The following is a 12878-nucleotide window of genomic DNA, read 5'->3' on the forward strand; positions in this document are numbered from 1 at the left end:
GACATACTGACTAACATCATGAAACATTCAAATATAGATTAAAATCGGGTGTTGATAATTGACACTTCCTGAATGTGATATCATTGTGTTTTTTAAAGGAGTATTACTGCAAACTAACAGGGTGGAAACACACAGGAACAGGGTGGAAACACACAGGAAAAAAATAAAATAATAATAATAATAATGAGAGATTTTTTTTTACAGATGACAGGTATTTTACGTAGGACTACAAAATAATGAATAAATATTTGGAATATTTTATTGTTTAATTGCTTATATTTCTCGTTTAAGTTGATGAATTTACAACTGGGGACATGTCAAAAACGCCAACATCCACTGAAAACAAAATGGTCAAAATGAATAAAATTCCCTTTGAGATCCATATCTTTGTATTTTTATTTCAAAGGACATCTAACTTTATATTTTACACTAAATAAGATGTATTATTTCCTGGGGACAGAAAAGGTACAGCATAACACTAATGACCCTCTGGTTGCAGATACATGAGTTAGCCTTCAATTGTATTTATTTTTGAGCATGAACGGTGCAGCATTTGCGCGAATGCTGTGCATTGATCTACCCATATTTTCCCTCGATCATACCGACAGTGTTTGCGTATTGGTACACCAAAAGTAACGTTACATCAACTTGCAGCGCTTTCAGATTTATCGAACACATGCATCAAATTGTATGCGTAGACGGGTTTACAGAAATGGCAGCAGAAGATGAATGTTGAAGTTTTGTTGCACACATATCAAGATGACGCTGCGTACCATTTTTCTCAAAACAGTGTAGGTGTGTTCCATGTGTAGAATCAACAAAGTTGCGCCAACGCTGCGTTTTCAGACACGCTTAATCGAACGCGAAGCAATACACATTGATAACAAACAACAAATCCAGGCTTCAGCTGTTTGGTTGATCTTATGGACCACTTGGCATCTTTTGGAAGTAAGTGTTGACTAAAATGCACAGTTAAAAACAGCGTACAAATACGGCTTTAATAGTTTGCACGAAATATCGGCATCCATCTAACTAGCTTATTGCTCAGCTCGCCGTGCTACATAGCTAGCTAGCTAACGTTAGCTAGGTAGAAGGCAACGCAGCTCAGCTAGCGAGATTTCTAACAATTAGCTTAGAGTTAGCCATTTAGCTAGCTAAACTATATGTATCAGTTTCTTTCATGCAGCTAATCCATTAAACCAGCTAACTAATCCATCACTTAATTGTCTCCTAGCTTCCGACTTGAAGTACCTAGCTAGCTACATTATCTAGCCAACGTTAACTGTGTTGTTAGCTACTGGTAAATTTATGATGCTGGCTTTAACTCTGACCAATAACACATTTTAAGAGGATTTACAGTATCTAAAGTCTACGTATTCTTACCAGTAAAACTGGCAAGTTTTGCGACATAACGCGGACTTATTTTCAGATAACCCTTTTAAAAAGTATTATTCATAGGACATGCATTTCATTCTAATTAGTAGAACAAGTGCCAGCGCATTTCTCTCAGTGGAACATCATCATTACAGCAATCACATCTTCCATTCAGGTTGCAGTATAAATGAGGAATATCCCAGGTCTACTTCCGGACAGCCGGCCACCAACGACACTTATTATATGGAGTTTTATTGAATTCAAGCGCCTTCATACAATCCTTATGTGCCTCGATGAGATCTGTCCAACTTTCTTCACCCTTCTCAATGATGCAAACATTCCTGTCTTCGTCTCAGGGCACACAAAAGAGTTTCAGTGGTTTCTTTCTTCCCTGTGCCCTCAATGGCCCGACGCTGGCAGCATACACTGAGGACATTTTTCAGGTTAACTAGCTAGCTGTTACGCCTTCGTGCGCATTGATGCCGATTTTTGTCTTTCAGATGACCCTTCTGACAAGCCCCCATGTCGAGGTTGCTCATCTATCCTGGTGGAACCCTATATAAAATGTGCAGAGTGTGGACCCTCACCTTTCCTTCTCTGTCTCCAGGTGAGGGGTGCACATTGCTTCCTCGGGCATGCGCATAAAACTGTTTCTACATTTTGCCTAGCTTGATAACTTTGCATCTCTATGACACTTGAATTGTTTAATCCAAATATGTTACAGTGTTTTACCAGAGGGTTTGAGTTCAAGAAACATGAGAGTAATCACAAGTATGAAATCATGGTAAGACATTGGAAATTGTGATGTCCATTCTGATTAACATATATAATATTGACTCTTCAGTTATCCATTATTTACCAAAAGTATGCTTCTGGCAAACTATTGTGATCATGCTCAATACCATGCCTCCTCCCTCACACAGACATCAGACTTCCCTGTGCTGGAACCTAGCTGGACAGCACAGGAGGAGATGGCCCTTCTGGAAGCAGTCATGGACTGTGGCTTTGGGAACTGGTAAGTAGACACACACATTCTCTGACTCTCTCGCTCAAGTGTCATATACAGTTGAATTCGGAAGTTTGCATACACCTTAGCCAAATACATTTAAACTCAGTTTTTCACAATTCCTGACACTTAATCCTAGTAAAAATTCCCTGTCTTAGTTCAGTTAGGATCACCAGAGATAATTATTTTATTTCTTTCATCACATTCCCAGTGGGTCAGATGTACATCTACTCAATTAGTATTTGGTAGCATTGTTTAACTTGGGTCAAACGTTTTGGGTAGCCTTCCACAAGCTTCCCACAATAAGTTGGGTGAATTTTGGCCCATTCCTCCTGACAGAGCTGGTGTAACTGAGTCAGGTTTGTAGGCCTCCTTGCTTCCACACACTTTTTCAGTTCTGCCCACACATTTACTATGGGATTGAGGTCAGGGCTTTCTGATGGCCACTCCAATACCTTGACTTTGTTGTCCTTAAGCCATTTTGCCACAACTTTGGAAGTATGCTTGAGGTCATTGTCCATTTGGAAGGCTCATTTGCGACCAAGCTGCCACCAACTTCCTGACCGATGTCTTGAGATGTTGCTTCAATATACCCACATCATTTTCCTGTCTCATGATGCCATCTATTTTGTGAAGTGCACCAGTCCCTCCTGCAGCAATGCACCCCCACGACATGATGCTGCCACCCCTGTGCTTCACGGTTGGGATGGTGTTCTTTGGCTTGCAAGCCTCCCCTTTTTTCCTCCAAACATAATGATGGTCATTATGGCCAAACAGTTCTATTTTTGTTTCATCAGACCAGAGAATATTTCTCCAAAAAGTACAATCTTTGTCCCCATGTGCAGTTGCAAACCGTAGTCTGGCTTTTTTATGGCGGTTTTGGAGCAGTGGCTTCTTCCTTGCTGAGCGGCCTTTCAGGTGATGTCGATATAGGACTCGTCTTTTACTGTGGATATAGACACTTTTGTACCTGTTTCCTCCAGCATCTTCACACGGTCCTTTGCTGTTGTTCTGGGATTAATTTGCACTTTACGCGCTAAAGTACGCTCCTCTCTAGGAGACCGAACGCGTCTCCTTCCTGAGCGGTATGACGGCTGCGTGGTCCCATGGTGTTCATACTTGCGTACTATTGTTTATACAGATGAATGTGGTACTTTCAAGTGTTTGGAACCAGATTTGTGGTTCAAGGATGAACCAGATTTGTGGTCTACAATATTTTTTCTGAGGTCTTGATTTCTTTTGATTTTCCCATGATGTCAAGCAAAAAGGCACTGAGTTTGAAGGTAGGCCTTGAAATACATCCCCAGGTACACCTCCAATTGACTCAAATTATGTCAACTAGCCTATCAGAAGCTTCTAAATCAATGACATAATTTTCCAAGCTGTTTAAAGGCACAGTCAACTTAGTTTATGTAAACTTCTGACCCACTGGAATTGTGATAGAGTGAAATAATCTGTCTGTAAACAATTGTTGGAAAAATGAATTGTGTCATGCACAAAGTAAATGTCCTAACCGACTTGCCAAAACTATAGTTTGTTAACAAGGAATTTGTGGAGCTGTTGAAAAACAAGTTTTAATGACTCCAACCTAAGTGTATGTAAACTTCCTACTTCAACTGTATTACAAACTTGCAGACTAGTTGCCATTTGCAGTCTGATTTGTTCTGTAGCATCCCTCACTTGTACTGTCTGCCCATATCAATATAAACACGTTCAAGTTGATAACAAAAACATAACTGTCACTTTCCTGTTTGACTCTGCACAGGCAGGATGTGGCGTATCAGATGCGCACCAAAAACAAGGAGGAGTGTGAAGCCCACTACATGAAGAACTTCATCAACAACCCCCTGTTCTCCTCCACCCTGCTCAACCTCAGACAGATAGAGGAGGCTCGTACTGCAGACACAGCCATTCCCTTCAAACGTCAGTATACACACAACACACCTAGTCCTCTGGACTTCTCCCTTCATAGTAATAAGGAGAGTTTGTTTGTCACACAAGTTATAGAATTCTGAAGCCATACAACAAATACGATTTAGGATATGCTTTTGTGTATGACCTCAACTAACCTGTAGCCCTGCACATTGACTCGGTACTGGTACCCCTTGTATATAGCCTCAGTATTGTTATTTTGTGTTACTTTATATTTTTTAACTTGAGTTTATTTAGTAAATATTTTCATAACTCTATTTCTTGAAATGCATTGTTGGTTAAGGCCATGTAAGTAAGCATTTCTAGGTAAGGTCTACCTACACCTGTTGTATTCAGCACACATTTGATTTGATGTCCAGCTGATGCAGGGAGGAATACATGGCTTTTTTCATTTATCTGATATGCAATTACATCGTTCCTCATTTATGCTTTCTTTCTTACACAGTAATAACTTGATTACTGTACTGTCATGTTTGTCATGAGGGACTTTTCAGATCACTAGGTAAAAATACTCTTGGTTTTCCTCCCAGCCACTGACGACCCCCCCAGGCCCACCTTTGACTCCCTGTTGTCTCGAGACATGGCTGGATACATGCCTGCCAGAGCAGACTTCATGGAGGTGAGGGGAACTAGGGTCTTAAAGCGTCCATGCCTTTAGTAGTTCCAATCTCACGAGACATAGTCGGACATAGACATTCCATTTTTCTGTTCTGCAAGTTCCAAGAACATATCCCCATGTCATAATGAGTATGTTCTCATATTCTTGGCATATTATGATTGGAATCATAGGAAGTACTTAAAGATCACCAAGACAGAACCCTTGCCACCCATGTATGAATGAAGATATTAGTTCTCCTGATGGCCGCCTCACTGCAGTCTTATTGTACTCTGACTCATCTCCTTGTACCTCTGTGATTCTCTCCTGCTATTTGTCATCCTGTCTAGGAATTTGACAACTATGCTGAGTGGGATCTGAAAGACATTGATTTTGTGGATGATGACTCAGACATACTACATGGTGAGTTGAAAGTGCTATCATTGTATTTGAATTGAGAGAAAAGTCCAACCCTGCTTATGTTTATTGTACATGTACTGTGTTTTAATATCATCATTGCCTTGTCTGACATATTTGTCTGGTTCTTTCTAGCGCTGAAGATTGCTGTTGTTGACATATACCATTCAAGGTTAAAGGAGAGAGGAAGAAGAAAGAAGTAAGTTGAAATATTTTGCGTTTAACTATAAAGATGTAATGGACTTATTCAGCTCAAAATTTGAAAAAAAAATCTTAGAAGCTTTGCCCTCTATCATATGCCTGTAATACTCTGCAAATGTTGCCACAATAACATTTTAATTGCTTTCCAAAATCAGAAATGTGATACCTACACAGGTAACATAACACTCTACACTAGCCTGTTAAGATAATCACTGAAGCACTGGTTCAGAATCACCGGTTGCTATTGATGCTGAAAGGCTTAAACATTACACAACTCAAATTTGAGTATTGTTTGACCTGGCCACCTTTTTAAATGAATTTGAGATGTTCATGGATTGTCACATTCCGTCCACTGCCCCGTTCAGTGTGTGTCAGTACTGGTCTTGGCCACGGTGGTCAGTCCATTCATGTGGTAATACATCCATCATTAAATCGGACTTAACGAATTGCTGCTCCCCTAACTCTGTGGAATGGCATGTGGGGCAGGTATGGTATGTTAGCTGGCCAGAGCTCCCAGGACCATGCATGCAAGTGTGTCCCAAATGGCATCCTATTCCCTACATATTGCACTACTTTTGGTGGGCCCTGGTCAAAAGTAGTGCACTATGTAGGGAATAGTGTGCCATTTGGGATGCAAACACTGCTAGCCTACCCCCAGCTGGTGACATTTTTATTTTATTTAACCTTTATTTAACTAGGCAAGTCAGTTAATAACAAATTCTTATTTACAATGACAGCCTACCCCAGCTAAACCCTAACCTGGACGACGCTGGGTCAATTGTTCGCCGCCCTATGGGACTCAATCACGGCTGGTTGAATTGAACCAGGGTCTGTAATGACGCCTCTTGCACTGAGATGCAGTGCCTTACATGGAACCCAAACCGGCTGCGTGCGTGCGCTATTGTGCATATATTTAGTAGGTCCCCCTACACCAAACGTGATCCCGACATGCAGGTTAAAATATCAAAACAAACTCTAAACCAATGACATTAATTTGGGGACAGGTCAAAAATAATTAAACATGTATGGCAATTTAGCTAGTTAGCTTGCACTTGCTAGCTAATGTGTCCTATTTAGCTAGTTTGCTGTTGCTAGCAAATTATTATTTTTTATAAAAATGTTGGTATCCAATTGTTAGTAGTTACTATCTTGACTCATCGCTACAACTCCCGTATGGGCTCGGGAGAGACGAAGGTCGAAAACCATACGTCCTCCGAAACACAACCCAACCAAGCTGCACTGCTTCTTAACACAGCGAGCATCCAACCCGGAAGTCAGAGGAAAAACCATGCACCTGGCGACCTGGTTAGCATGCACTGCGCCGGCCCGCCACTGGAGTCGCTAGTGCGCGATGAGACAAGGATATCCCTACCGGCCAAACCCTCCTTAACCCGGAGGCTGCGCCCGGCCCGCTACTGGAGTCGTTAGTGCGCGATGAGACAAGGATATCCCTACCGGCCAAACCCTCCTTAACCCGGACGATGCTAGGCCAATTGTGCGTCGCCCCACAGACCTCCTGGTTGCAGCCGGCTGCGACAAATCCTGGGCGCGAACCCAGAGTCTCTGGTGGCACAGCTAGCACCCGGGATGCCCTGTTGCTAGCTCATTTGTCCTGGGATATAAACATTAAGTTGTTATTTTACCTGAAATGCACAAGGTCCTCTAATCCGACAATTAATCCACACATAAAACAGCCAACCGAATAGTTTCTAGTCATCTTTCCTCCTTCCAAGCTTTTTCATCTTTGAACTTATATGGTGATTGGCATCTACACATTCACAGTATTACCACGACAACCGGCAAAACATTTGGTCTTTCAATCACCAACGTTGGTATAACCAATGAGGAGATGGCACGTGTGTACCTGCTTCTATAAACCAATAAGGAGATGGGAGAGGCAGGACTTGCAGCGCGATCTGCGTCAGAAATATTTTAGCCCTTGGCGTTGCAGACGCTCGTTGGCGTGCGCGAGCAGTGTGGGTGCAGTAATTAAATAACATGGATTTCTACATTTATTTTGCGGCGCACGCGTCCGGTCTGGTCAGCATGTTAGTCCGCTGCGCCACTTGGGAGTGGTCTAATGGCAAAGGCCCAAGGCAGTGACCTGCAGGCCACAGAGTTCAGACGCAGTAGGCCTCACTGTCCAGTCCTGTTTAACATCACAAGAAGGCTACTTGTTGCAAAGCTGTTCTATATCACAATCACAACTTCAAGCTATGTGGTTCAGGTTCAACAGCTATATGGTACCATCACTCATTCAATTAATGTCAGTCTAAACCCACTGCTGTTTTCACTCACTCTACCAGCCTGAGAGTTTGCTGGTATTTACCAATGGACGGTGTCCTTATTAATGTTGTGTGTCTTCCAGGATAATCCGGGACCATGGACTGATCAACCTGAGGAAGTTCCAGAGTAAGTGCTCTCCTAACAGATTAGAGCTGGGTTGCAGAACCACCAGCAGACCAGGCATTAATATAACACCCAGACTGAATATGCATTATGTATCCATGGTTGCAATAATGATCAACAGTAACCTGTGATCCCGGAGGCACTGCCAGTGCTCTTATTTACGATGGACGCTGAGACCAGTGCGACGAGTGCCAGAGTGCCACAGCATAATTATTGCTCCACTATGAATAGATGCCTATGAAATGAACACTGCAGGTCTAATGACCAACTGTATTGGAGCTTTGAGCTCTTATTGATCCCCTCTCCATGGGCAGCGTTTCATTTAGCTTGCTAATATAATCGATGTTCATGTCCCACTTTTTATTCATGGAAGATGGGAAGGCAAGAGACTCCCTGAATAGATGTGTCCAATCAGTCCTCTTTTTCCTTTACTGCCCAGTGCAGTGCTATATCCAGGTCATGCCCTGGGAAATTGGCTGTAGTTTTATGGGTGGAGGAGGACACCCTTACGTTTTATTTATTATTTACCAGCCTCCAGTCACTACCGCCCACCTCCTTCCCCTCTCTCCTCTTATCTCTAGTCTTTCAAGACAAAAGAGAACCCAGAGTTGCCGTGGAGCTGCAGCCTGGTTGTCATGGAGACTGTCAAAGTGTTTGTGTCACGGTAATAGAAGCCGTTTCCAAGCCAGTGTCGTGCCTGGTCTGATCATGCTGTTGCTCCAGGCAGTTTGACCAACAGTCTCACTCCCCTTATAGACATCAGTACCTCAGGACCACCAGTCCATTCCTGTTATGGAGTGTTTCAAATCTTTGACTTCGCTCAGCAGGACATTGACTCTACCTGTGTGTGTTTTGCTGCTATCTACACGTTGCTATCACTGTACAGCCTCCAAATCAATGAGGAACTCAGCTGCCAGCTTGAAGACAGACACAGATGTGCGGGCCACCAGCCTTGAGCTGCTGTCATACTACTACCCCACATTCACTGTGAACAGAATATAGAACTATCCAAGAAATTGCCATGTCTGCAAAGCCACCAGAGTCCACTCAATATATACCATAGCTATACAGGTAGATTCTTACGGCACAAAGTATGAAGTGGCTTTGAATAAATAGGTAATATGCTGCCGTTTGGGACACAAACACTAGCAATGATTTGAAAGGAGAGCAGCAGCAGCAGCCCTTGAAGGGGGGTGAGGTGAGTAGGGTGGAATGGGGTGACCTGCCCATCGGGGGAGCTTTTACATCGGCCATGGCAGGGTATCTCATTGATGCAAGGGGGTCACTCCATGTGCGATGTCTGGACATTTCCTCCTCTGGTGTTCCGCAAAAGCCTCTAATCTAACAATATTGAATGTGATACAGATCTCCAATACAGATCACTGCTGTCATATTCTCTACAACATGGCTGCCAGCCCCTCTTCCTGGAGATCTACCAAGTTTACAGTCCAACTCCAATTTACCAACTCATTCTAGTTATTAACTGCTCACCAAGACCTTAACTGGTTGAGTCTGGTATGTAGGGTTGGACTGAACCTACAGGACAGTAGATCTCCAGGAGGAGGGTTAGACTGAACCTACAGGACGGTAGATCTCCAGGAAGAGGGTTGGGCAGCCCTGCTCTACAATAACAGCTACATATCACATGACCATTGTGTTTTTGTCTTCCAGTTCTGGAGCGTCGCTACCCTAAGGAGGTACAGGATCTGTATGATGCTATGAGACGTTTTGCCAGGGTGGTGGGCCCCATCGAACACGACAAGTTCATAGAGAGTCATGCATGTGAGTTTAACATTATGATATTGTACATGCACACACAGTAGACATTTTGATGTTAACACCAATATAATTGTTTCTTCCAACCCCTCCCCCTCTGGTCTATACAGAGAGCAGTCACACATCCAGTGTTCCCCTGTGTTTAATATTGTGGGTAACACTAAGGTCATCAGCGTGGTAATGAGCCAGTCAGATTATCTCCTGTCCCTACGCAGCAGCAGACTCCAACGGGGTGACTGGATGTGTGAACTCCCTTTGAGTGAGAGGCGTGTGTCTGTGCATTTCTGTTTGTGTCTGGGGATGAGACATCATCTCGTTCTGATTAAAGGGCTGGGGCTTCAGAATAGCATGGTGCTACTCCATTGTTGTGTCAGAGAGAACAGCCGTAGAGCCTGCCTGAGCTACAACTCTGGTCTGATCAGCTCTAATGTTGGGAAGCACAGATCTGAGGGGTAAAAAGTTTCTCACTCTGCCTTTCTGTTTGTCCACCTGTCTGTCTGTCCGCCTGTCTGTAGTAGAGACCAGTGAGGTGAGTGTGGACAGGCCTCATTGACCTCGTCCTCCTTGTCTTTCAGTGGAGTTTGAGCTGAGGAGAGAGATCGGCAGGCTACAGGAGTACAGGAGAGCAGGCATCCAGTCTTTCTGCAGTGAGTCCAGTCTACCCATCTAACCCCATCACCAGGGCCCATACAGCTCTAAAAAGTAGTACAATTTGTTGGAAAATTTTGCATTTTGGGACATAGCCAGAGCCTCATTAGTAACTCCCTTGTGTCAGCCAAGACCCAGGGCTGACTGACTGCCCCAGTAACCCCCTCCCTCCTCTGTGTCCCCCTGCAGGTGCCAAGGTGTATGAGCGTGTGAAGCAGGTGAGGGAGGATGAGCGGAGGAAGAGGACCATGCTAGTTGATGTGCTGCAGTACATTCAGGACGGACGGGCCTGCCAGCAGTGGCTCAGCAAACAGGCTGCCATGTAATCCTTCCTCCTTTCTCTTGTGCGGTGTTTCACTATCCATTCCTCTGGATCCTGTGGTTGTACATTCATGTTCAAGTCAATCACTAGCCCACCTGATTCCACTAATCAAGGGCTTGATAAGTTGACTAGTTGAATTAGGGGTGCTAGCACCGGACTATAACTGAGATACCACCCACCTACTCTGTAGTTTATTACTGTGTGCTTGGCTCTAACGGCAACAAGTAGTGCTTGATTGTTAATTTTTTTTAAACAAGAATAGCTCTACTTATCTTAAGCCCAGCTCTTGGGTATTCTCCAAGTTCTGATAATTATTCTTCATGAAGAAAAAGAACAAAACTGTGATTCATTCTCTCTCTGGACGAGAATTGTGTGTGTGCTGCTTGTAGTGACGCTATTATCTCACTTCACAGTGACGCTGGTATCACTCCTGTTGTCACCACCATCACCACATCAGGTAAGGACTCTTCATCTCCCACTCCCTCCCTTCTCTCCGACTTCTTGTCATGGCAACAGGTGGAGTCACGTTAATGCATTCTCAGAGATGCTCATTCAGAAATACGCTCGACAAACAGGACGGATATGTGTTTTTGTCTCTAGCTTTATCTTTCCGTTGTCATTCTGTAACCTCCAGTGCACAAGTAGGACACATCTATGTACACTCAGTCATTTCCATCCATTTACACTAATTTGCCTATTGTAAATATTTGTCTTTATTTCCAACAAAACGGATTACCTGGATTCCTCAACCTGTCAGTTTGTAATTTAAAACAACAGAACAGTCAGGTTTTATGTCGGTTTAAATGTGTGTGATTAATTGTTCCACAGCAACAGGCAGGAGATGCGCCCCTCCTCTCAACCTGACTGGCCTGCCAGGGACAGAGAAGCTCAACGACAGGGAGAAAGAGGTACAAATAGAATTGCATATAAAATCCATTCTATTACATATGAATTCTAGGATCTCTATGGATGTAAGGCTCTCAGCCCCACCAGGAAAGTACATGAATTCCCTACATAGTGCACTACTTTGAGTAGTACACTCTAACCCGAGTTGTGACTAACCTGATTCACCTTATTGGCCAGCTAGATTGGGGTTGGTGCAAAAATCAACATTACATTAGCTCTCCAGGAACAAGTTTGGGGAATACAGTGGAATTTGGGACGCAGTCATAAACAGCGGGTTGGGGTCATAGTGGGTCATGGTGACTGGTATTGTGTTGATGTAACATGGTGTCTCTGTCCTGTGGCTGTCTGCAGTTGTGCCAGGTGGTGCGTCTGGTGCCAGGTGCCTACCTGGAGTACAAGCAGGCTCTGCTGAACGAGTGCAGGCGGCAGGGTGGTCTACGGCTGGCACAGGCCCGGGCACTCATCAAGATCGACGTCAACAAGACACGCAAGATCTACGACTTCCTGATCAAGGAGGGCTACATCAACAAAGCCTAGGCCAGCCTGAGAGACAGGGTGTGTCCTAAATGGGACCATTTTCCCTATATAGTGCACTACTTTTGACCAGAGCCGGGTGTAATTTGGGACCCATTCAGAGTCAGGACTGTTCCAGCAGGGATCATGGCTGGACTGGACACTAACTGCTACATTTTATACTCATGTTGTTTTGGTGAAATGATGTTGTCACGTGCTGTGAGAACTAAGTTTCAATGGCCCTCCTTTGTTTGAATGTTTGTTTTTCTATCGTATCTCTAAATTTGTCATCAACTTCAGGTCCTACATTTTGCATCAGTCTTGCCTTGTCTATGTTCTAACTTCTAACCAAACTGACATACCTTCCTATTTGTACAGTACTTTATTGTCAGTGACACAGCAGCAGATAAGAAAATAACAGTGTATTTATTTATCCTGTAATAAAATGTTTTATGTAAAAGTATTACAGTATATGGTGTAGTATTTTACTTATTGTGTAATAGCAGTTACCTGTTTATTAATGCTATTACATGATAACCAACTTTCCATCATAGCATCAGTGCTGAGTTGCTTTATGTAAGCAGGTCCTGTTAGTGACACCTCTCCCAGTTTTACAATGGGCTCCATCTCTGATTTGATTCATTCTCTGCCAGTGGAGTGGGTCTGGGGGTCGTATACATAAAGTGTTTCAGACCCCCTCCCCCATCCATATAACCTTATTCTTTAAGATGTAAAACTGATCCTCGAATCGGCGCTCTTACTTCGATGTTAAATGAATA

General features: G+C 43.5%; 1 protein-coding gene and 1 pseudogene across 1 annotated transcript; one reads left to right on the forward strand and one right to left on the reverse strand.

Annotated features, from left to right (window-relative positions):
• The first annotated feature begins 518 nt into the window (after positions 1 to 518).
• LOC109905703 (transcriptional adaptor 2A) lies at positions 519 to 12562 on the forward strand. Its single transcript, XM_020503230.2, has 15 exons — positions 519 to 948; positions 1875 to 1981; positions 2099 to 2158; positions 2298 to 2389; positions 4146 to 4303; positions 4843 to 4931; positions 5258 to 5330; positions 5460 to 5523; positions 7894 to 7937; positions 9606 to 9716; positions 10286 to 10357; positions 10548 to 10680; positions 11094 to 11137; positions 11509 to 11588; positions 11938 to 12562. Exons 1-15 carry the CDS (start codon positions 924 to 926, stop codon positions 12121 to 12123), a joined length of 1338 nt encoding a protein of 445 aa, XP_020358819.1. The 5' UTR covers positions 519 to 923; the 3' UTR covers positions 12124 to 12562.
• On the reverse strand, positions 1580 to 1810 carry LOC109905704 (cytochrome c oxidase copper chaperone pseudogene; annotated as a pseudogene).
• Positions 12563 to 12878: the final 316 nt, after the last annotated feature.

Source organism: Oncorhynchus kisutch, linkage group LG15, assembly GCF_002021735.2.
Source record: "Oncorhynchus kisutch isolate 150728-3 linkage group LG15, Okis_V2, whole genome shotgun sequence".
Taxonomy (NCBI): domain Eukaryota; kingdom Metazoa; phylum Chordata; class Actinopteri; order Salmoniformes; family Salmonidae; genus Oncorhynchus; species Oncorhynchus kisutch.

Excerpts from the sequence above, each read along its gene's own strand:
- LOC109905703 (XM_020503230.2), top strand. The coding sequence starts at position 924 with ATGGACCACTTGGCATCTTTTGGAA. Across the intron at positions 2,159-2,297 it reads ATCACAAGTATGAAATCATG|ACATCAGACTTCCCTGTGCT; the intron begins GTAAGACATTGG and ends TCCCTCACACAG. Across the intron at positions 10,681-11,093 it reads CTCAGCAAACAGGCTGCCAT|TGACGCTGGTATCACTCCTG; the intron begins GTAATCCTTCCT and ends CTCACTTCACAG.